Source organism: Lampetra planeri, chromosome 10 (assembly GCF_965212315.1).
Source record: "Lampetra planeri chromosome 10, kcLamPlan1.2.h2, whole genome shotgun sequence".
In the NCBI taxonomy this organism is placed as follows: domain Eukaryota; kingdom Metazoa; phylum Chordata; class Hyperoartia; order Petromyzontiformes; family Petromyzontidae; genus Lampetra; species Lampetra planeri.
In genome coordinates, this window is record NC_136116.1 from 10,093,356 (window position 1) to 10,119,075 (window position 25,720).

General features: G+C 53.2%; 1 protein-coding gene across 2 annotated transcripts; it reads left to right on the forward strand.

The window, feature by feature from the left end:
• The first annotated feature begins 1,599 nt into the window (after positions 1-1,599).
• Positions 1,600-15,927, forward strand: LOC144721161 (5-hydroxytryptamine receptor 5A-like). 2 transcript variants are annotated; one of them, XM_078598555.1, is made up of 4 exons: positions 1,600-2,388; positions 3,540-3,704; positions 11,940-12,119; positions 15,416-15,927. In XM_078598555.1, exons 1-4 carry the CDS (start codon positions 1,666-1,668, stop codon positions 15,578-15,580), a joined length of 1,233 nt encoding a protein of 410 aa, XP_078454681.1. In that variant the 5' UTR covers positions 1,600-1,665; the 3' UTR covers positions 15,581-15,927. The 2 variants fall into 2 exon arrangements, with proteins under 2 accessions (XP_078454681.1, XP_078454680.1); XM_078598554.1 differs by having other exon boundaries at positions 3,540-3,698; positions 11,928-12,119.
• The last annotated feature ends 9,793 nt before the right edge of the window (positions 15,928-25,720 follow it).

Here is a 25,720-nt window from a genome sequence, read left to right on the forward strand (position 1 = left end):
TTTGGCACATTCATGCGAAATGCAAGGCAATGCATTTGTTTACTTGTCACAGCGACTTACGTAATCGCGTGGTTATTTGTTATTCTCGCCGTGACCAATTAATGGCAATGTACCATGCATCTATTCTTCAACATCGGATATTCACGTCGCTTTGGATGCTTGGAATCACGCGCGTAAGACGCTATGTGTTTTTTTTTAATTTATCATTCGTAAACGTTGCACGTTATGGACTCACACAAATGTCAGCAAGTAATCGCTTAATGCATTTAATCGCGGCAATACATCGAATCGCCGGATCATTCAACCTTTGCTAAAGTCACAGCAAAATAAATGTATTAATAAATAAATACAAATCGCTTCGCACATTTGTCATAGTTCTGTGCCTGACCTTGTTATCCAAGTTTTCCCGTGAAAAGCAGTTCATTAGGGTCAACGGGCTCCCAAGTGGTTCGGCAATGGATGGTCTGTCTGCGTGCGTGTCAACATATTAGCCAGTCGAGAGACAAACAGCGAGAGAGGTGAGAGGACGAGAGCGGAGGGAGGTGAGCGATAGGATACCGAGAAGAGAGAGAGGGGGGGGAGTTCGAGAAATCATAGAGATGAGTGAGAGAGATCGCAGAGAGAGAGAGGTGTGAGAAGGAGAGGGGAGATATGGGGAGCGATATAAAGAGTCTGGAGATATAGGAGAGCGAGCCGAGAGACGAGAGAGAGGAAAGAATAGCTACCGTACAGGAGACGGGAGGCATAGGAGAAAGTGGAGAGAGAAGGGAAAGAAATAGCAAAGAGAGGATTGAAATTGGAACGAGGGGAGAGAGAGAGAGTGGAAGAAAGGAGTGAGAGGAAAGACGAAAGAGGGGAAGAGGGAAGAGACGCGAGAGAGTGAGCGAGAGAGTGAGCGAGAGGTGGGGGTTTACATAAAGCAAAGTTATAAAAAAAAATTACGAAATGATGAACGAAGCAAAGTGCCGACTACACCGAGCATCTTCTTGTTTCCACTCATCGTAAAAAAAGAGAGAGAGAGGAGCGACAGAGGAGAGCGAGGGAGAGAGAGATACGGACCAAGAAAGTGTACTGGGTGGTGTTGAGTGTGGGTGTGAGGAGGCGGGGTTCTGTGGGAGGAGGAGGAGTACGTGGGGGGGGGGGGGTGAGGGGGGATCGCGCGCCTGCAGAGACACAAACTTGGAGCTCGCCTCGCGCGGTGTCGCGCGCGCGCCCGGCTCGGCTGGCGCACGAGCGGCGCGCGGAGGCACGCACGCGCGCGCGCGCTCGCGCTCCTGACAATCAAGGGGACACACAGGGGACGGATACGCGCGGAACCAGAAGAACCCATCGCGAGCGAAGGGTGTGAAGTTGAGTTGCTTTAAGCGTTACATAAATCACAAACCGTAGACCGTTGATTCCCCCGTAACCCCCCCCACCCCCTCGCCTTCAATGTGTCACCTAAACGGTGGGAAGGTGTAGGAGGACGTGCCTCGGTCGGGTGGGTGCCGAAGGCGTCCGCACGGGATGCTCAATGTGGTCACACGCGCGTGCGTAATTGCACGCGAACGGAGAATGCCGCAAGCGACCAAAGCCAATCGCGCTCGTCCGTGTCTGCTCTCCGCAGTTGCATCTCAGCGACACCTGCGCACGGGCGCGAGCGAGCAGAGATCATCGCGGGAACTAATGCTGCTACTACTGCTACTACTGCTGCTGCTGCTGCTCCACACTCGCGTCACCATGGCGGATGGCACCACCGCCACCGCCAGCAGCAGCAGCAGCATCGCATCGAGCGCGTCCGCCAACGTCTCACAGTGGGAACCGAGCGCAAGTCCAGCCAACACCTTCACCACCACCACCACCACCGCCGCAGCCGCAGCCGCCACCTTCGCCTCCACCATCGCCAGCACCGCGGCCTCACCGCACTCCTCCCTCCTGGCCGTGCTCACCCTCACCCTCCTCGCGGCGCTCACCTTGGCCACGCTGGCGTGGAACTCGCTCGTGCTCGCAGCCATCCTGCGCGTTCGCAGCTTCCACCGCGCGCCGCACACCCTGGTGGCCTCGCTCGCCGTCTCCGACCTCCTGGTCGCGGCCCTCGTCATGCCCCTGGGCTTCGTGCGGGAGCTGCACGGGCGCAGGTGGCGCCTCGGGCGCACGCTGTGCCACGTGTGGACCTCGTGCGACGTGCTGTGCTGCACGGCGAGCATCTGGAACGTGACGGCCATCGCGCTCGACCGCTACTGGTCCATGGCGAGCCACCTGGAGTACACGCTGCGCTCGCGGAGGCGTTTGTGCGCGGCGATGGTCGCGCTCGCCTGGTTCATGTCGGCGCTCATCGCCGTGGCGCCGCTCGCCTCCGGGCGGGAGCAGGACGGCCGCGGGTACTCGGAGGAGACGCTGAGATGCCAGGTGAGGGTTTCATCGACACCCGGGCGAGGGTGGCGGTGGTGCGCTCTGCGTGTCTTGCTTAATAGAGGTGGATGGGCGTGGGGGGGGTAATCACCGCGTGGTGACGGCGGTGGTGTGGGTGCGTGGGGGAGAGTTGCGGTGGTGTGACAAAAGAGCTTCATTGCTCATCGGATCCCTCCAGGATAAATGCATACTGCTGATTGCGCGTGACGCGGTGTGGGTGTGCGTGGAACCGACAGGTCTGGTGAGTGCGGGAACTCATGTTGAGTTGTCGGTGCCGAGTAGAATGCGCAGCTCAGCAGAGTGCGCTGTGATTTGGATGCACACGGCGGCGGTGTCTGAATGATGCCGTCGCTTGCGCACGACGCTGTGCGGAATCAGCGCACGCGCATTTATTGCACAGAGAGAGACGGACGCAGGCAGTCCTCACGGGCAGAGAGGAAAGAGAAGAGTCTTAGAGCCTGGACTTTAAGAGGGGGCAGGGAGTTGGTAGCACGAAGGACTGGGGGCGGGGGGGGGCATTCCATGCATTGGGGGCAGCAGAGGAGAATGAGACGATTGAGCGACGTCACGGGTCCACCGAGTGAATGACTCACGTGGCCGAATTGGTGCTGCCGGTGAGTCGGTTCTCCTGGGGCGTGTGCGCCTTTATTCAGGAGGCACTGCGAGTGAGTAGCGCTTCGTGATGAGTCGGGTTTCTCCCGTCGCATCGTACACTCGTTTACCGCCAGGGTGAGCAGGTCCTGCGAATGAGTGGATCCTCCTGGGGAAGGATGAGCTCACGTTGCGCCGGTGCCCCTGTTGATAGGTGAGTGGTTCCTCCCGTCGAATAGCTCGACCGGATGAGTAAGTTCCCCTCGGGAGAAATGAACCTGCAGGTGAAGGGTTCCTCCTCCGAACGAGTGGACAGCAGCTGCTCACTCCAGGGACGTGGTGCTGGCCACCCACCCCCTGATGTGCCGTGCCGCCCTTCGTAAGTCCAACTCGCAAAGAGCATTCGCCCCAACAGTCTGTTCAAGGCTACACGGGGGGTCTTTGTCTCTTGTAGGTAGCTAGCTCCTCGTAATGCGGAGCCGCCGCCGTTGACGCCACCACCTCCGCTCAACCACCCGCCCAGGTGATGAGGCCCCCTCCCCGTGCTGTCTCACCAGGTGAGCCAGGACCCGCCCCTGGCCGTGTGCTCCACCGTGGGCGCCTTCTACCTGCCGCTCGGCGTGGTGCTCTTCGTCTACTGGAAGATCTACCGCGCGGCCAGGCTACGCTTCGGCAGGCGATGCCGACAGAACGCGGTCACCCCCATCTGCAACCCCGTGCAGGTGATTGACCCACCACCCCCCCCCCACCAACACCATCCACCCCCACCACCACCCACCACCACCACCACCCACCACCACCCACCCCCACCACCACCGCCTCCCCCCCCGCCACCACCCACCCCCACCAACACCCACCCTTACCACCACCACCCACCACCCCGCCACCACCACCCACCGCCCCCCCGCCACCACCCACCACCCCACCATCATCCCCGCCTCCCCCGCCACCGCCGGCCGGCGTTCGTCCGTCAAGGCTTACACGGCCCCGGTCGTGCTGCAGGCGCTAGGGGTCTCCAGGTCGCCCGAGCTCAAGTCGATGTCGTCTCACTGAGCTGCGAGAGACCAGGATGACGGCGTCGTTTGCAAGAGAGTTTTTGTTTTGTTGCGAGCCGCTTTGATCTGAGCCGGAACAGTCCGGGAACGATGTCCCTGCCGATCGTTCTGGTCTCGCCACATCCATCGCCCCCCTTGTTTGGCAGAGTCCATGCTGCCGAGATGTTTTATGGACCCGTTCATATGATTTTTACGAACAATAATAACGAGTCATTGTGGAGAGACGTAACTTTACACTCTAGTGGTAGTGCCTTACGCCAATAATCTTGACACCGCGCCAGACAAACACCGGAAGATACCGAGTGAGATACACGCCCTGGCTGTTAGCGCCTGTTGCTCAGGGGAGTGTCCGATGTTTTCGCTGCACGTGCCGGGGAGCTTCTTGGGCTACTCGTTCAAAGGCGTGAAGTTCGACGTTTTACTCTCCACGTGCTGGCAGCTTGTTCAGGACATGGTTATTCCTCACATCAAGCTGGGCGCACCCAACTAAAAGAAAGACCGAAAAAAAACTGATTCGGATGGACGCCAAATTGTTTCCACTGTAGAGTAATAGAATGTCACTCACAGTGGGAAACGCATCCCATTGCATATATATATGCGGTTGTCGAGAATCTATCAATGTGGAGACGAGGATTAGTGGATCGCACAAATGTTGTGAAACTCCCTTCCCGTGGGCGTCGAGGAGGTGCCGCATACCCTGGCTCGGCCAGGAGAAGGCAGTACAGCAAGTAGTCGAACCCTGTTGCCATCTGCACGCGGGATAGAGCGTTGCTCCCTCGCGCGCGTGGCTTCTCTCCAGAGCGCTCCGGTTTCGTCCCACGTGTACAAAGACTAATTTATAATTGGCCGCAAACATCTTAAATAAATAAAATGTCCCAGAAGCCTCCTGAAAACAATTTCCTGCGACTGAGTGTGGTTTTCCTGGAAGAATTGTATTAATTACTATAATTTATTATAATCATATATATATACTACACAGTATACATCAATTAAATATAATGTACTTGCCCTTGGGCACATTTTCTTTTTAAAAAATGAGGGTGCGTCGGTGTGAAATTGCCCCCCATCCGCTGGCTTGGAGAAGCCTACGTCCGTCAGTGGATTGACCGTGGCTGCTGTTGATGATCTGCACTGAGCGACAGCGACCAGCGGGGTCGGCACCACGGCCGCGATTATAGAAGCGTTCCCCCAACAGCGGGGAGGAGGAGGAGGAAGTCGAGGAGGCGAATTAACTGCTTCTCATTGAACTCAAAGTTCGATTCACTTCAGGACGAAGCTGTTCCTACGGCGCGCCGAGACGTAAGCCCGGCCTGCCACCCCCCTCCCCAGAGCCCCCCTCCCGCCCCCCTAGAGCTCCCCTCCCACCCCCTTCCCAGAGCCCCCTCCCAAAGCCCCCCTCCCAGAGTTCCCCACCCCCTCTCCCAGAGCCCCTTCTCTCTCAGAACCTCCCCCCCTCCCAGAGCCCTCCCACCACCATCCCCTCCTCCCAGAGCCCCCCAGAGCCCCCCCCCCTCCCAGAGCACCCAACTCTCACCCCCCCTCCCAGAGCCCCCCCCCCTCCCAGAGCCCTCCCACCACTCTCCCCTCCTCCCAGAGCCCCCCCAGAGCCCCCCCCTCCCAGAGCCTCCCCCCTCCCACCCCCCTCCCAGAGCCCCTCCCATTCCACCCCCCTCCCAGAGCCCCCCCCCTCCCACCGCCCTCCACCCCCACCGGGTACGAAGCCTGTACGAGGAGCCCGTTCCGACCGCACAGCAGCAGCAGCACAGCGCGACTCGCATCGCTGCTGCGCGTGTGCGACGGTGTGGTCGGTGTGCGTGTGTGGACGTCAAGAGCCCTGTGCCTGTGTGGATGTGTGCGTGTGTGTGGACGTGTGTGTGTGTGTGCATGTGTACGTGTGTGTGTGTGGACGTGTGTGTGTGTGGACGTGTGTGTGTGTGGACGTGTGTGTGTGTGGACGTGTGTGTGTGTGGACACGTGCGTGCGTGTGTGTGGACGTGTGTGTGTGGACGTGTGTGTCTGTGTGGATGTGTGCGTGTGTGTGGACGTGTGTGTGTGTGTATGTGTACGTGTGTGGACGTGTGTGTGTGGACGTGTGTGTGTGTGGAGGTGTGTGGTGTGGACACGTGCGTGCGTGTGTGTGTGGACGTGTGTGTGGATGTGTACGTGTGTGCGTGTGGACGTGTGTGTGTGTGTGGACGTGTGTGTGTGTGGACGTGTGTGTGTGTGTGGACGTGTGTGTGTGTGTGGATGTGTGTGTGTGTACGTGTGTGTGTGTGGACGCGTGCGTGTGTGTGTGGACGTGTGCGTGTGTGGGGAGCGGTAGTGTAGCGGTTAGCACGCTGCGCTACGAATCCAGCGACCCAGGTTCGATTCCCGCTCACGGCCAACACCAGTGACGATAATCTGATGTGGTCATGGGCCTCCCCTAGGTCGACTCAGCCTCAAATGAGTACCCGGTGCGGTGTGTAAACATCGCCACTGGGGAGACAAATACGGTCGGGCGTGGTGCTGGCCACCCACCCCCTCGTGTACCGTTCTGGCCTTAATAGGTGCTCGCTAACAGCACTTGCCCCTACAGTCTGTTAAGGCTATGCGGGGGATCTTTGTGTGTGTGGGGGGGGGGGCAGCGGTAGTGTTGCGGTTAGCGTGCTGCAGCCGATTCCCGCTCACGGTCACCAACAGTGACGATTAACTGAATGGATCCTGGGCCCTCCCCTAGGTCGACTCGGCCTTAAACGAGTATATGGAGCCGTGCGTTCAACATCGCCGCTCGCGAGACGAAGCCGTCGTGGGCGCCAGGCGCCGTTCCTGCTGCCAGGGGCGTTTGGGGGCGCCCGCCCCACCAAGCTACCGGAGATGAGAAATTATTTTTAGAACAAAAAGATAATAATCTTTTCTAAAAATAGTTCTGTTGTGTTTCAACGCGAATTGGGCTCGTGAAGAGAACGTTTTAATCCTCTTCGTTTTTTCGGTAAAGTCACGTAGGTAAAAAAAGAAATTTAAATTAATAAAAATATATTTTTTATTACTATTTTATTTTTATTAATCTTAATTAATTTTTTTACCTACGTGACTTTACTGAAAAAACTAAGAGTATGAATCCTTGCAGTCACGAAAGCTTCAAATCTAGAAATAACGTTTTAAGTTGTTCGTATTAGAAACCACCACCGCTGCAACACCACGGTCTGATTTGTGCCTCGGGGAGGTCTCGGGGCGTCGGTGAAGGTGTCCGAGTGAGAGATTCACCCCCTTCGATCGTTGCGATGAGCAGCTTCGCATTGTCGCCACGCCGTTTGAGACCCGTTCAGGGCGATGGGAAAAGGCGACCATGGCTGTAGTGACGATGTCACACCGCGAGGTGGCACTGTGCAAACATAGCAAGGTCCACAGCCGACACACTTTGTTTGTTACATTGCACTTAATCGTGTAGGTGGGTATGTGGTTTACTTTTATTAATTTTATTTTTTTACCTACGTGACTTTACCGAAAAAAACTAAGAATATGTGGTTGTTGTTATTGGACAGTATGCGGTGTCTTGGTTGCATTGGCTCATTTGTTGAGTCGTGTCGACAGATCTTTAATTGTTCTTGAGGCTTTTGGCAGTGGCACAGCGATTGTGTAGTGGAGACTTCAGGGTCATGGGGGCAGCATTGGAGTGCTTTGTTTTGTTTGCAGATGCCTCCCGTTGGGTAGATAAAAGAGTTTTGTCGCTTTCACGGGAAGGCCAATAAGTTGGCGAGGTTTTCCTTCACGAGAACACCATCCTTAGCCGAGGTCACGACCCGTCACCGCCGCACGTGGCGCTGAGCTCCTGGCCACCCACCCCCTCGTGTGCCGTGCCGGCCTTCATAGTTGCTCGCATTGTGTGTGTCTGTAATGTGCACAGGTAAGTACACGGCGCGTAGAAGATAAGCTCGATGAGTGAGGATGAGGTCAGGTTTTGTTGAGGCTCAAATATGTACCCAGTGAGATTAATCCGACGTAAAAATCAATGGCAGTTTCCTTTGGGGAATGCTCCTTCTGTTCATGGTAATTGTCACCAGATGTAATTTGATTCCCCAATGCGTATAGATACACACGCGTATGAGCACACACACCACACCAGGTACTAAGGTAAAGCTGAGTCGTCCTGGGAGAGGCTCAGTACCGGTTCACTCCATACACAGACACATTCCACACACAGACACACTCCACACACAGACACACTCCACACACACACACTCCACACACACAGACACTCCACACACTCCACACACAGACACACTCCACACACACACACTCCACACACACACACTCCACACACACACACTCCACACACACACACACTCCACACACACACTCCACACACACACACACTCCACACACACACACTCCACACACACACACACTCCACACACACACTCCACACACAGACACACTCCACACACAGACACACTTCACACACACACACTCCACACACATACACACTCCACACACACACTCCACACACACACTCCACACACACACACACACCACACACACCACACACACACACACACTCCACACACACCCACACACACACACACTCCACACACACACACATTCCACACACACACACTCCACACACAGACACACTCCACACACAGACACACTCCACACACACACACACTCCACACACATACACACTCCACACACACATTCCACGCACACACTCCACACACACACACCACACACACCACACACACACACACTCCACACACACACACATTCCACACACACACACTCCACACACAGACACACTCCACACACAGACACACTCCACACACACACACACTCCACACACACACTCCACACACAGACACACACACAGACACGCTCCACACACAGGCACACACACACTCCACCCCCAAAGAGAAGCGTTACCCCCAAAGAGAAGCGTTACCCCCCAAAGAGAAGCGTTACCCACCAAAGAGAAGGGTTATCCCCCAAAGAGAAGGGTTACCCCCAAAAGAGAAGGGTTATCCCCCAAAAAGAAGGGTTATCCCCCAACGAGAAGCGTTACCCCCCAAAGAGAAGCGTTACCCCCCAAAGAGAAGCGTTACCCCCAAAAGAGAAGGGTTATCCCCCAAAGAGAAGCGTTACCCCCAAAGAGAAGGGTTACCCCCCAAAGAGAAGGGTTACCCCCCAAAGAGAAGCGTTTCCCCCCAAAGAGAAGCGTTACCCCCCAAAGAGAAGCGTTACCCCCCAAAGAGAAGCGTTACCCCCAAAGAGAAGGGTTACCCCCCAAAGAGAAGCGTTACCCCCCAAAGAGAAGGGTTATCCCCCAAAGAGAAGGGTTACCCCCAAAAGAGAAGGGTTATCCCCCAAAGAGAAGCGTTACCCCCAAAGAGAAGGGTTACCCCCCAAAGAGAAGGGTTACCCCCCAAAGAGAAGCGTTACCCCCCAAAGAGAAGCGTTACCCCCAAAAGAGAAGGGTTATCTCCCAAAGAGAAGCGTTACCCCCAAAGAGAAGGGTTACCCCCCAAAGAGAAGGGTTACCCCCCAAAGAGAAGCGTTACCCCCCAAAGAGAAGCGTTACCCCCAAAAGAGAAGGGTTATCCCCCAAAGAGAAGCGTTACCCCCAAAGAGAAGGGTTACCCCCCAAAGAGAAGGGTTACCCCCCAAAGAGAAGCGTTACCCCCAAAAGAGAAGGGTTACCCCCCAAAGAGAAGCGTTACCCCCCAAAGAGAAGGGTTACCCCCCAAAGAGAAGGGTTACCCCCCAAAGAGAAGCGTTACCCCCAAAAGAGAAGGGTTACCCCCCAAAGAGAAGGGTTACCCCCAAAAGAGAAGGGTTACCACCCAAAGAGAAGGGTTACCCCCCAAAGAGAAGCGTTATCCCCTGAAGCCCCGCACTCATTTACCGAAGACTGAGCGGATATCGCGCGCGGCTTTGAGACTCCATCAGGTGAGTGTGGGGCCAAGGGGGTGGGGAGAGGGGGCGGCGGGACGAGAGGAACACCACGTGTCAAGGGAGATCGATGAGTGATGCGACACACTCGCGGAGAGACAGCGGAACGAGAGACGATGTCGAGCGGAGGGAGGGAGGGAGGGACGAGCGAGGGAGTAAGACCGACTTCATGAAAAATTCGCTTCCCATTGTATAGCGAGCGGGGAGGAGGAGGAGGGGTTATTTATTTTCAAAGGAGAGCTTCGATTGATTCTAAAGGTGGGCGGTCTGATCGGCACGTGCGGTCAGCTTGTTGAGCATGTTGCCGAGGGTTCACGTGGAAGTCGCAGTTTGTGTTGGCAACGGGATCGGGACTTGACCCGCTTGGCATCGCCTTGCCCGTGGTGTCTTTTTCGACGGGAGACCAATTGCTTCGCCAGAGTGTTGTGCTCAGCACGAGACTTAGAAGCTGGACACGCTCATCGAGTGAAACCAATCTTCAGCAGTGTGGTGTGCAGTAGGGTGGTTAGACGCATTTCACAAGTAGTACTAGTCGCATATCTGCATTTTCCATAAATATGCTAAAATTCGTAGTTGTATGGTGAATATGCAGCAGTGTGGTGTACAATAGAGTGGGTAGAATAATACATATTGTAATATTACATAAATATGCTAAAAAAATTCTCTTGATATGCAAATTATTTTGTCAAGGCGCTCTCCCTCCTCCCTCCCAGCTTAAATAGACGCTCCAAGCCCAGGACGTGTCATTCAGACTCTGTCTTATCGACAGACCTGTTCTTCACCTGAGGACGGCTGCTTGCGTTGTGGCCGAAACGTCGTGAGCATTATTTTATTATGTTTTATTTTTATTATTTTATTATTTCCATAATAAAAATAAAACATAATTAAATCAAATGCTCGCGACGTTTCGGCCACAACGCAAGCAGCCGTCCTCAGGTGAAGAAACAGAGCTGTCGGAAAGACAGCGTCCCAATGAACACTGCCAAGCTTGGCAGCGTATATTTAAGCTGGGTTAGAGGAGGAGAGCGCCTTGACAAAGGAGTTTACATATAAACAGAAGAATTTAGCATATTTATGGGAAATGCAGATATGGGATTAGTCACTCCTTGTGGAATGTGTAAGTGGTGGTGGGGGGTGGGGTCTCAAAGTTACATTATGCTCCTGTATTAAAAGGGAGGTAAATTTCAATAGTAAGGAGCTGCAGCAGCCAACCCCTTCTACGTGACTTTACCGAAAGAACCAAGAAGATGAATCCCTGCAGTCACGAAAGCTTTAAATCGAAATTTGCGGAGCATCGTTAAGAATTGTCAGACCGCCGCGGCCGTCCGTGGACAATGAACGTCAGTCCCGTATTTCGTCATTTGTTTGCAACTGTTGTGGCTCTGGTATACAGCACGCAAGGCGACATTGGGACGCACAGCATACACGCCCGTTCACCATGGGAGTCCAGTTCACCACGGGAGTCCATCTTCTTGGTTCTTTCGGTAAAGTCACGTAGAAGGGAAATAATAAAATAAGAAAAATAAAACATAATAAAATAATTGTCACGACGTTTCGGCCACAACGCAAGCAGCCGTCCTCAGGTGAAGAACAGGTCTGTCGGGAAGACAGCGTCTGAATGAAACACCCCAGGTTTGGAGCGTATATTTAAGCTGGAGTCCAGTTCACTATGGGAGTCTACTTTACCATAGAAGTCCAGTTTACCATAAAAATCCAGTTTACCATTGCTCGGTGTGGCTGGGTGTGGTTGAGCGTACCTGTGTGTGTGTGTGGTTACGTACGGTCGGCTATTCGCGTGGCTGACTCTACTCACTTGAACAACAACAACAACAGCAGCAGCAGCTGTACAACAAACAAACAAAACAAACCGGAGCAAAACTTGACGCCGCTCTGATCCGGCGCGTGGCCTCGATCCGCCGTCTCGCCGTGATCCAGGCCGCGTTTGTGTTGCTCTTGATGCAGGACGATCACCAGGAGTCGGCCAGCTCCCGCAAGCCCGAGGCCGTCTTCTCGGCTCGCCATGCCGCCGTCACCTTCCAGGTGGCCGAGGGGGAGTCGTGGAGGGAGCGCAAGGAACGAAGGGCGGCGCTCATGGTCGGACTTCTCATCGGCGTCTTTGCGCTCTGCTGGATTCCGTTCTTCGCCGCCGAGTTGGTGAGGGCGGCTGCTACGCCGAGACTTTAGAGCGATGCTCTTCATTGGAAGGCCCGCGGGTCACTGGCGGCCCCAAGTGGCCTTTAGTACAACCCCTGACGTGCGGTCCCCGACAGTACACAACATAGTGAAAAGACCCCTTGGAGGCGGTGTGGTGGCCCCTCACACTGATGATGTCTTATCGACGAAAGATGCCCCCCTCTCTCTCTGAAAGACAGTGAAGAACACTGCTTTAGAGGATGGCGATCATCATCGCCAGTAGCAGCAATAACAGCAACAGCAGTAGCAGCTACAGAAACAACTGCAGCCACATTCGCACAAGCATCGTCATCAGCATCATCATCATCATCATCAACATGTTGATGCTTTTTTCACAAATTTGAAAGCGCTGCTTGTTGCTGGCCGTGTTGTGCCAGTGCTCAGCATTCACATTAAAATAATCATATTTATTTATTATCAGCCGCAGCTGCAAAAATAAATTGCAGCGGAAATAAGAGAAACAGTTTCAGCAGCAGCAGTATAATCATTAGAGACAGCAGTAACAGAAGCAGTAGCATCATTATCATCAGCAGCAGCGTAATAAATATTCAGCAGCAGCAACAACAGTATCAACACAATGGACCGTATCAGTAGCATCAACAAGGTTGTCACGCAATTTACTACAAAAGGCGTCCGAAACAAGCAGCAGCATGATCTCAAGTAGTTGTTCACGTAGCCCAGTTCGGGGCTCTGGTGGACGGGGCTGCAGAGCCCCACCCGCACTGGGGCTCTGCGGTGACCTCTGATGTTCTCAGGGTCGAGTGCTCTCTGGCAAGGTCGAGGAGGTCAGGCATGCAAGACCTATCTCATGAATGAATATATATTTCATCAGTTAAGTTAAAGGAGTTACCGAGAAAGTAACTGCTTGGTGTTATGGTGAGAGACAGAATTACGAACACGTGGATAATTATTCACCATACACGGGTTCATGACCTCTTCCAAACTGCTTGGAAAAGTAAAGATGCGGTGATGGCTGAATAATAATGACATCGTGGCAGGCAACGAACATTCCGCGTTGGAGAGAACGTCGAATGAGGAGCATGAGCTATGGAACTAGCCAGTGTGCAGGTTCTAGGATCTTGAGAAGTGGCAGTGGCTTGGGGAGAGGCATTCGTCCAGCAGTGGATTGACTATGGATGATGATGATGATGATATTGGTGAAGAAAATCATCAAAAGTCATTGGACAATAATTAATAGTTCACAAGATATTGCTGAGTAGGAATACATATGGGGTATTACTTGTTGGACATCGCTCATATAATGTATTCGTTAAAGCCCCTCTTAAGTACGTAGATTTTAATTTGATCCATCCCGTTTTAGATATTTTCCCAGTCCAACGTAAGTCTTGTGTGAGATGTCCCCTTACTGGAGATAATGCAAATTCAAGTTTCTTCACCTTGTTAAACACAGGACATTAATTTAAAGTGATATTTAGGGAAAACAGGAGTGACAGTTCAGGCAATTGGCTTTTCGTCGAAGCCAATTCCTTGTCTGCAGCAATAAATCTCTCTTGCCCAAGAGTGATGTCCTGAAAAAAAATAGCCTCGGTGCTATTTTTCTTAATATACGTATTGACATTTCAAACGACATATTACATCGATATTCACATTTTCTAATCCACACGTCTGTTGCCAGAACGTTATGCAGGACGAAAATTTTATAAAAACGATGTCAGGAAGTCGAATGAAAATGCAAACAGTTGTAAACAGACGTTTGTCGAATGTTGATCAATCTGCCCAGATGGGGGTGCAGATTCAGGCAAATCTGTGCGGCAATGTCAGAGAGGGCCTTGATTCAGTTACTGCGGTATTATTAATTTAGTCAGTGTGTCTTTTAACATTCTATTAGGCTTAGTCTCGCCAAAAAACACTTCCGAAATTTTAGCCAGGGGGTTACAGTCTGTGCATTTTATTTGGTTGCTTTTTGCCGGCTCAACCACAGCAGATTTCCTCGACTTTCCAGGCAGCCTTGCACGGATGGGTATTGACTTGAAGCACCTCAAGTGAATAGTTTGGAAGTTTGTGAAGTGCGTTCCGTAATTGGGAAAGGGCTCACAACCACGTCTCATTACGTTCAACCAATCAAGAGACGACACTCACTGCGCTATTCGATCTGATGTGTGTGAACCAGGGGTTAATTTCTCACGGAATAAGTTGCCGAGTCACTGGCAGACCGGGAGGTGTGGCACGTGACGGGAATTGAAGCCCCCAGCGGGTGACGTCCTGTGACCCTTTATTTGAAAAGAGAGAGAGAGAGGGAATTTGCACAGAGTTGAATCTTCCACCCATTCGTTATCCGGATTTTCTCCAATGTAGCCTCGGTTGATACGGCCTTCCACCAGCAGTAGATTATTGTCAGCATTTATCTTCACCGGCTCTTTTTATTTAAATGCAAATGGCAGCGAGTCTGTTTGAAAAATGAGCTAAAATTTACCAAACCCTTATAATACAGTACTCAGCTTAAATGTGTCTCCCTCTGGATGTAAACCTCACAAGACAGTACTTTTCACGATGGCTATAGTTATCCGTCTGCTGATGATCATGATGAACCTGCTGCTGATACCCATTGCGGTAATTGCTGCTGCCACTACTGCGGCTGATGATAACTCCGTTGCTGTTGGCGTTGCTGTGGACGCTGGTAACATTGCTTCAGTGCTACTGCTGATGATTCCACAGTTGCCGCTGACTATGATTCTGCATCTGTTATCTCTGCTGCTGCTACTGATGATGATTCCACAGTTGCCGCTGACTATGATTCTGCATCTGTTATCTCTGCAGCTGCTACTGATGATGATTCCACAGTTGCCGCTGACTATGATTCTGCATCTGTTATCTCTGCTGCTGCTACTGCTGATGATTCCACAGTTGCCGCTGACTATGATTGTGCATCTGTTATCTCTGCTACTGCTGATGATTCCGCAATTGCCGCTGACCATGATTCTGCATTTGTTATCTCTGCTGCTGATACTGCTGCAGTTGCTGCTGTTGACGACGACGATAATGATGGTACTTCTGCCGCTGCTGACGCAGATGCGGCTGCTGCTGATAGTTGTGACCCTGCTGTTGATCATTTATCCTACGCTACTGCTTGTTCGTGACGATGCGGTGATACTGACTCTGCTGCTACTTCTGACGATAACCATTCGTCGGCCGCTGTTGCTGCTGCTGCTACTGCTGCGAATGGTTTTGCTGCTGATGTGGCGGCTGCCGCTGCTGATGATGCTACGACGATGATGACGACGTCTCTTTCTGCGCAGGTGAGTCCTCTGTGCGGACCAGCGTGTGACGTGTCGCTGGAGTGGAAGAGCGTGTTCCTTTGGCTCGGCTACTCCAACTCGTTCTTCAATCCGCTCATATACACCGCCTTCAACCGCAACTACAACAGCGCTTTCCGCAGCCTGTGCGCCTGCAGCCAGCGGTGACGCCTCCGTTCGCCGAGGCGACAAACAAGCCGGCACCGAACCAAAACGCGTCGGTCTTAGCCGAATAAGTCCCCGGGGGAGGGGGGGCTGGCTCTCTCCCGTTCATTCTCACCGCCACCGAGGCGTTCGCGTTATTTAGAGGGAATCGTGTCCCGGTTTTAAAAATAAAATGTAAGATCTGGCCTCTGGCGAGACTGCGGCAGGGGAGATTTGAACGGCCGCGGTGAGATGTGATGTGATCCGCAGCTTTTCTTTGGGTTGCGAGGGATTTGATCGAGCGCCATGGACCGTCCAGCACTTGCAAATTGTGTCACTGTTGTGCGTGCTCGACTGGCGATGCGGACAAGAGGGGCGTGACCTTAGTAGTGGGAGGGGCAACCTTGGTGGTGGGCGGAGCTACCTTAAATAGTGGGAGGGGCGACCTTGGTGGTGGGCGGAGCTACCTTAAGTAGTGGGAGGGGCGACCTTGGTAGTGGGCGGAGCTACCTTAAGTAGTGGTAGGGGCGACCTTGGTGGTGTGCGGAGCTACCTTAAGTAGTGGGAGGGGCGACCTTGGTAGTGGGCGGAGCTACCTTAAGTAGTGAGGAGCTACCTTGGTAGTGGGCGGAGCAACCTTAAGTAGTGGGAGGGGCGACCTTGGTAGTGGGCGGAGCTACCTTAAGTAGTGGGAGGGGCTACCTTGGCAGTGGGCGGAGCTACCTTAGTAGTGGGAGGGACTTACTTGGTAGTGGGCGGAGCTACCTTAAGTAGTGAGGGGCTACCTTGGTAGTGGGCGGAGCAACCTTAAGTAGTAGGAGGGGCGACCTTGGTAGTGGGCGGAGCTACCTTAAGTAGTGGGAGGGGCTACCTTGGGAGTGGAAGGGGCTAGCTTGATCATGGGCGGGGCTAGCTTAGTAGTGGGCGGGGCTTCCAGAGGAGGAGGTGTGGCCTACGAGTCATGGATGGGCCACACGTCAAGTGTGTGTGGGGGGGGGAGATAGTAGTTTTGTGGGCGTGGCTATGTAGAAGTGGGCCGGGCTTTCCGCATCACCGTGTGTCCAAGGTTGAGCCTCCCAGACATGGCGTCGCTTCACCGACCCAACTCGCCAAACGCGGACGTGTCGAATGGCCACGTCAGCCACCACCGCGGGCGGCTTGAGAAGGAAGCCACTTGCACTGACTAAAGAATCGGACAGCAGTGTATTGATTGTTGTTGTATGCGTGGCTTAACGCCGATTGCTGAATGAGTTGGAGCGATCAGGCGTGGTGGTAGCGGTGATGGCGGCACGCGCAATGTGATTCAGTGCTCTGGAGGCGAGTGTTGGTGGATCGCCAAGCGGTTATAAAAAAAATTAGTTGGCTGCGAGGTGGTGACCACGAGATGGATGTGCAGTGATGAGCTCTTGAAGCCATCTGTGCGGAGTTTCGAACGTTGTCTCCTCGCTTGCGTGGTGGAGTTTTTGTTGTTGTTGTTTTTCCCCAGTTCCTCTGGTTTCCTCCCACGTGTGAAATTTTTCATTTGTAAAAAAGGGAATCGGCCAAACTTCCCAAACCGAGCCCCGTTGGACGACAGCGGACAGACACTCGCGACGGCTTTAACGAATAAACAACATGGACACACACGTGTCTGGATGGCGTGGCTGGCTGTAGCCTACGGAGTTTTCTCGTTTCTACATAGAGGTGGCAGTACAGCAAGTGGGATCGTGACCTTCCCCCGCCCCCCCCCCCCCCATATATGTGAGAACCGTGCATTTTATGTGTGTTAGGGGGAAGGGATTGGGTGCAGGGCAGCTCTCGGCGTCTGCTGATTTCCTTATATTTGCAAAACGCACGTGAGTGGAATCGGCCCGAACATCACGGTGCATCGACCCAGCTGAAAAAAAAGCGTTGAGACACACTCGGTGATGCTTCTGGGGACACACGGTACGATTAGCCGCATGACAATGCGATTGGGAGCAGGGTGATCGCAAGGAGAGACCGTCCGTTGTACGCTTTGACCTCAACGCTGTGTGATTGGAGCCGCGTCTAAGGAGAACGATCGGTGTGAATGTTTGACTATTGGGTGGAGATGAGGTGATAGGTGAGTGGCAGGTGAGGGTCAGGTGAGGGTCAGGTGATAGGTGAGGGTCAGGTGATAGGTGATAGGTGAGTGTCCGTGAGGGCCAGCGATCTCCGTGTGCCAGGCGTTGTGACGTCGTGATGAAGAAGGGCTCTCTGCCACGCGGTGCCATCGTTCAACAGTCACGTGGCGCATGCAGCGTGCCATGGCCATTGACCCGACCTGTATTTGAACGGAGGAAGGCTAGCTACTTAATTATATTATTATTACGCTCGTGGGCCAAGGAAAGCCTCAATGAGTCTCACAACTCGTTTACATGAGGGCCCTGCCAAAGTGTTGTGCAGTGGGGTAAGTGGTTACTGCTCGTGTATATTAATTGATAATTATTATAATGCGCGTTCCATTCTAGGATCCAAATGCGCAATGCATGAACATCTGGAAACAAAAACATAATGAGGGCCAACCGACCAAACTCGAGAGGGGAGGCTCAGTTTAAAGAGACTTGAATATACAAACTCGCCTCTTGCCCGTCCAAGAACGGGTGTATTGCAGTAAATCTGAAACTTGCAAGCGAAAAGCAGACCGCGACGTGATATCCATTGCACCAATTCGCGTGCAATTTGTCAGGGCGCGGTGACACAGACTTATTTCATTTTAAGGTTATAATCCCTTGTTCGTCATGAAGTCCTTTTTACTTCGATGTCTCAACAGCGTTACGGAGATCGCGTGACGTGAGGGTTCTGCCTTTGTAGTGAGGGTTGTGAGTTGACGCCGAGGAGGGGGGAGGAGGCGCCTCGCCCCCCCCCCATGTGGAGTGACGTCACCCGCTAATTATTATTAATGGCGGGGGGGTGTCTATTTGGAGGACGTCACCTGTTCATGATTATTATTGAGGGGGTCTGTTCGCCGTGGAGTGACGTCACGCGCGTTTCACACTGACATTCTTGGGTAAATATAGCGGTCAACAATGTCTGCCGACTCCGATTTGCCCGATCGAGTGAATATCCCAACTGAGTAATTCGCAGGGTCCTGTTCCACGTCCATCGCGGATCGCGGGCGATGTGCGCGGCCTGCCGTGCCCCCCCACCCACCCCCCGCGTAAGTTGTCGTGGTGAGGCTGCGGTGTTCGCAAGCCGCGTCGGGGGGCATCTGCAGCAAGCGCTCCGGCGGCAATGTTGATGGTGCATGAGCGACCCGTTGTGAGTTATTGCCCATTAAAAGCGGGTTCACCTCTCTTACAACGTCGTCTTGTTCTGTGGTCCTTATATGTCATTTAAATATATATGTTGCTCTGATTAAAGCACGTTTCTCTTTTTAAGCACAAGACCAAAAGGCCCCCCAAAAACGCTAAACGGCCAGCAACAATCTGCACCTCATTGCTCAATTGTGACCGGTCAACGAGGGCGATTGTGCCTTGCGCGCAGAGTAATCGATGTGCGCCGTCTGTCGGCTCACGGTGCACGCTTGGAATCGTCTAAGAGTGGACACGTCTCGCTGTGCGTCGTTGCTTGGGCAGGAGACGCGGGATCAGCGGTTCGCGCACCGCGCGCGACGATGTGTTGCGTGCAACAATGTCGTCAACTTGTAGCGCTTACTCTCCGATGGAGACAGAGAAAGAGAGAACGACTCAGAGGCGTGAAGATGAGCCATGGACAAGCGGGAAGGAAACCAGCAGCAGCAGCCAGGCGGCGAGCCGGCGCCAAATCCTCGCTCCCTCCAAGCTCTGCGGTCCTCTATATATCAAGGTGTTATCGTCCAACGAATGCGCGTGCACAAGATTCCCGCTCACGGCCACCAACACCAGTGACGAATGTCTGAACCAGTCCTGGGCCTCCCCGAGGTCGACTCAACCTTAAATGAGTACCTGGCGAGGCGTGTAAACATCGCACCAGGTACTCGTCGAGACAAAGGCGGCCGGGCGTGGTGCTGGCCACCCACTCCCCGTGGTGTCCAGTGCCATCCTTCGTAGGTGGTCGCGAACAGCACTTGCCCCAAAAGTATGTTCGAGGCTGTCAGCGGTGATCTATGTATTGCCATTGTAATGCTTAACAGCCCTCAACGATAATGTTACGATTGAATTATTTATCCCGATTCATTTCGCGCGGGGTTATCCATCTCTATAAATAGATCGCCGTGTGTGGCATCGTGTATCGGAACGAATGGGTTGACTGTTCGTCTCTTCCGGTGGTTCTTAACCTTGACTGCAGCCTTGCCCCCCCCCCCCCTTCGCTTCTCAATCGGTAACACAATGTATAATGTTAATAAATACAAAGTTCGTTGTACGTACGTGCACGTGCTTAATGTGTGTGTTTAGGTAATTTAGCTTCTTAAAAAAAACAATATCTGCCGATGTCTCGCACCCCCAGAAAGGGACATCTCGCACGAGGTTAAGAAGAACCCGCGGCTCTACTCGCTCGGGATGGCGCTACGGGCAGTCTCTCGCCCGGCACGAACCCTTGCCACGATTTTCGTTCACGCGGCTCAGCCGGCGACTTGTGGCGGCCGTTTGCTCCACGTCGACATTCGAATGGGGGAAGCGCGCGGCCAGAGCAGTCGGTCGCCACGCCGTGCCGCGGGAGGGCCTGCGGATGATTGCGAGGCGTTGAGTGCAATCGGCATTGGTTCACGGCACCAAATCGTGATTTCTTGGTGCTGATGTACGGACTATATTGAGCTTTTTTTCGCACCGTACGTAGCCAACCCGTGCTAATCGGAGGTGCGGGGGAAGGACAACGACGGGCGGCCCGTTGGGCCGATGCGTTGCTGGATGAGGGTTAATAACATGACGATGCTCTACCACGGTTTGGTGTCGGCCAGGGGCACTGGTGGAGCGAGAAGCATGGACGCCCGGCCCCTTGGTCCCCCTCCCACCCTTGCCCGCCCCTCCCCAATGCTGATGTTTACACACCACACCAGGCACTCATTTGAAGCTGAGTCGGCCTAGGGGCGGCCCGGTGTTATTGCACGTGGGCGGGAATTGAACTCGGATGGCCTGGTTCGTAGCGCAGTGCGATAACCACATTGCACTACCGCTCCCATTAACACACACACATACACACACATACAACATCACAGACACTCTAACACGGAGACAAAGGTCCTCCCGGCTAGCCTTTAACAGACTGTTGGAGCAAGTGTTGTTAGCGAGCACCTATTAAGGCTGGCACGGTACACGTGTAGTGATGGGTGGTCAGCACCACGCCCGACCTCCTTGTTCTCCACAGTGGCGATGTTTACACACCTTGCCAGGTACTCATTTTAGGCAGAGTCAACCTAGGGGCAGACCCAGAACCGGGTCAAATAATCGTCCGTGGTGTTGGTGGCCGTGAGCGGGAATCGAACTCGGCTCTCCGCTGGGTTCGTTGCGTAGCGCGTTAACGACCTCACCACCGCCTCCCCCCCCCCCCGTACTCAAATCCCGAAGCTCGCTCCACTGTAGCCGAGAGGTCATCAACACGAGAGCCCAGAGGGCCCCGGCGCTGAGCTGAAGACGGGATTCGCACGTCGCCTGTTCCACGCGAAGTATTCATTTCGCAAAGTCGCGCGCGCCGGGGAGCAAGAGGCCTCGAGATTTCGGGCGACGCGCAGCATGGAGTCAATTACCGCGCGTTAATTGAATAGGAAATGATGATGATGATAATGGTTGCAACCGGGCTTTATTTATTATTATAAATTAATGCGTAATGCTTTCCATAATGTAATTGTGACAGCTCCCTCCTCCCCACACCCTCCTTCCCCCCGCCCCTCCCCTACTCGGGCCCCCACGACCCCCCTACTGTGATTAAATCTAAAGGGCGGTGGTGGAGGCTGTTACGGTGGGGTGGAGGAATTGGATGTGGCCGTGGGCGGGCTGCAGAGTGAACCAGGGCTCTGTTTCCTTCCTGGAAATGTGAAGTCGCACTGAGACACGCGGTCCCAGTTGGTAGAGGAGGAGGGGCGGGGGGGGGGGGCAGGGGGGGGGGGTGACCGGCTCTGTGTGGTGGGCGGTGAGTGTGGATGCAAGAATGAACAACACCCGGTGAGTTTGTGGATTTTCCTTGTTGATATTGATCGTCTTCCCCCGCACCCCGCGCGCAATGGCAATGTGACTGCGCTACGAGCGGCGAGCTGGCACGGGGCGACGTGCAGAAATGCGGTGCCGTCGTTTCGGAGCCGCCACACAGAGTTGGCCTTCGGATCGGCCCCCGCGGACGCGAAATTTCGCAGCAGCCGCTTCTGCGCGAGATGCCTTCAAAGTGACCTTCATCCCCCGCCACGAGTACCGTGAAGAAGGGCCCATTCCTAGAAGCGGCATCGATTGTGTATCAATGTTTCTACTAAGGCCATGGTGTTTGTTGACGAGTGCGCTGGGGTTCATGGGGAGGAGGGGGGAGGTAATTGTGATTACCAACGCAGCAGCAGCAGCACCACCGAGCAGCGTACGCGTGTATCCACACTAAGTGGATGTTCCCGCACGCTGGAAATATCGTTTTTTTGTATTCGTCGCTTTGTAGTCAAATCGATATATATATATTTCCGTACCTCCAATTAGAACGTTTGGCTACGTACGGTGCGAAAGAAGTTCAAAATACATATACACCTATGTAGCTCTCTCTTCCTCTTGCTCTCTGTGGTCAATATCGCGTTCGATCTGTCTCCCTCCACGCACCCGAACGCTGCGATCAACTTCCCCTGTACATGAAGCAGCCCCCCTTCGTTGCCACCTCAACGTTCCTCTCTCAAAGCCTCACCTCTCCATCGCCCATTCCCTTCCTCTTCCCTCCCCTCGCCCCTCCACTCTTTCCCGTCCCTCCCCTGTAGCCCTCTCGTGATCCCCGTGTACCCTCTGTTACGGTCACTCATTCATCGGCCCTGGCACGCCCCTTGCCATCGAAATCACCCAATATTTGTTACCGCTTTTGAACGAGGCAAAGCGCCTTAGGCTAAGGCGCTCTATAAATATAACATAAATATTAGATTGCAGAATCTTAATGAACGTGAGCATGGCTCACGATGGTGAGGGTTACGGCTCAGGTGAAGCTGGCTCTTCGTTTACGCTCGTTGGGTGATTGGGCATTGGGCTCGTCGTATCTGTGAAACATGAGCACGTGTTGATTTGAAGCTTTCGTGGCTGCAGGAATCCATAATCTTTGGGGGTTTTTCGGGAAAGTCGCGTAGGTAGAAAAATAAAATAAAACAAAAAATAGCATATCAAGACGTTTCGATCGCAACACAAGCGGTCGTCCTCAGGCGGAAAAAAATATTGACTTTACCGAAAGAACCAAAGACTATGAGCACGTGTGCTCGCCTCAATAGCAGGTTTAAAGTGCAGCTGCGTTATTTAGTTTTTTGGGCAGAGTACGTCTCCTGCATGCGATTCATAATTCCGCTCATCACCCCCCTACCCCCTCCACGGCATCCAAACCCAGTCCCGCTCGGCTCCGGGCTCCCCGCGGTCTTCACCCCGCCCTTCACCGCGCTTACGAATAATATCTTTTAATTGCTTCGAGTTTAAAGCAGCGGTGTTCGGCAGCACTGCGCGCGCACCTTCTGATTGCATAATTGCAACGACACTCACGCGCAAGACGAGAAGGCAGAGAGCCGAAGAGAGTGTGGATTAAAAAACAAACCCCGAGGCTCCACGCTCTGAACTGATTCCCTCAACCCCCCTTCAAACGAAAGGATTGCGAAGTGAAACACCATAGAGGGGGTGGTGGTCGCCCGCTAAGCTATCTCTCACCAAAGCCACTGCGTGGTAATTGTTTATATCTGTGCGATTTCATCAGCAGCATCATCGCCGATATCATCATTATTGTCATAGCCACCAACTTTATCGTTAACCTCATCACTGCCGTAATAGTATCGTCATCATCGCTACCATAAATCAGCAATCGTCACCATCATCATCAAAAATAATTACTACAATTGCCATTGTCAACCTGATCCGAATCGTTATCAGCACGCACCCGACTGTCAACCATCCTCACCATCATCACCACCAATCATCAACCAACATCGATCAATCATCTCCATCTCGTCGAAATAATATTATTATTGATTATCATTATTATTACTACGCTTGATTACCCAGGAAAAAGCCTCACCCAGGGTTCTTCCCAGAGAGGGGGGGAGGGGATGAGGGGGGATGAGGGGTGATGGGTGGGGGGGGAATTTGTCAAGTAAGGAGCGGTAGTGGAGCGGTTAGCGTGCTGCGCTACGAACTTGGCTCACGGCCAACACCAGTGACGATTATTTGAACCGGTACCTGGGCCTCCCCTAGGTCGACTCAGCCTCAAATGAGTACCCGGTGCAGTGTGTAAACATTGCCACTGGGGGAGACAAAGGCGGCCGGGCGTGGTGCTGGCCACCCACACCCTCGTGTGCCGTGCCGGCCTTCGTAGGTGCTGCTCGCTAACACCACTTGCTCCTACAGTCTGTTGCAGGCGAAACGGGGGATCTTTTTTTGTGGGGTGGGTGGGTGGGGGTGGGTGGGGGTGGGTGGGGGGGATCTGTCAAGTTGGCCAGCTGAGCCTCTGTTCTGTGACGAGGCGTCTATTTATTTGGCATCCACGGAGCAGCAACTGCCCACGGGTAACGTGACCGAAGCGTTTGCTTCTAAATTCCCAGATTCACGTCGCGCGTCGGAGAACACCCGGCTTCAACGATCAAAAAGACAAAGGATCCCCAATGTAGCCTTAACAGACTGTAGGGGCAAGTGCTGTTAGCGATCACCTATGAAGGCCAGCACGGCACACGAGGGTGTGGATGGCCAACACCACGCCCGGCCGCCTTTGTCTCCCCAGTGGCGATGTTTACACGTCGCACCAGGTACTCGTTGAGGCTGAGCCGACCTAGGGGAGGCCCAGGACCTGTTCAGATAATCGTCACTGGTGTTGGCTGTGAGCGATAATCGAACCCGGGTCGCCAGGTTCGAATCGCAGCGCACTAACCGCTACACTACCGCCGGTGTACACACACAAACGTGCACCGCATGCACAAAAGCTGTCGGCCTCGTGTATTTTACACCAACCACCAGTTCCCGAGGAACTGCATTGTGGTCGTCACGTGTTAAGTGGCCATCAATGAAATTGCGCAAACCGTCACGAACCGACAGGTAGCAGCGAGACAGAGACGAAACTGTGCGGCCGTTCCCGTCCTTATTAGGACTCACCAGTACAGCAGCCGCCAATGCTCGGTGGTTGCCAAGTCCGCCTCTGGAAATCTCACATCTGCAGAGACGCCACTTCTACGCGACGTGGACCCATTAGCCTGCCCCAATGGCAACAATAAATTAACAGATATTTAATTAACCTGAAAAGCTTCCCGTGCCGCAGGGTTGCTGTTGTGTGACGGGCCCATCCGTGCAGATACGCATCACTGGGAAGAGCAGTACCGTGCGGTTTTTTTAATGAGACGGATGCTCACTATTTTTTTTTGGCCGGATTTAATTCGCCACAAGATCAGTCCACTTTATGGTCAACACTATGTTTCATTGGCCACGGGGACGGAACCATTTTACCCTTCATTTAATTGGCCCCATGGCACGTAAGTGGCCACAATTTGGGCAATTTATGGACCACTTGCCGGGCCACAAGTGACTTATTTGTGGCGGCACTGTGGACCACTTAATAATATTCCATACACGCTTTGCGGTAACTAATTCAGACCCGACAAAATACAGAAAGGAGGGTTCGCGAGTGGATAAAACATTTTTTCGATTTAAAGCTTTCGTGACTGTAGGGGTTTATCTTCTTGGTTATTTCGGTAAAGTCACGTAGAAGGGAAGTAATAAAATAATAAAAATAAAACATAATAAAATAATTCTCACGAAGTTTCGGCCACAACGCAAGCAGCCATCCTTAGGTGAAGGACGGCTGCTTGCGTTGTGGCCGAAACGTCGTGAGAATTATTTTATTATGTTTTATTTTTATTATTTTATTACTTCCCTTCTACGTGACTTTACCGAAAGAACCAAGAAGATAATTCAGACCCGACAAAATACAGAAAGGAGGGTTCGCGAGTGGATAAAACAAATTCTGATTTCCCCCCCCCCCACCCCCCCGGCCGTGATCTATGAATGTGAAGAGAAAGCTCAGCTTAAGGGTGATAGAGAGCGAGACGAA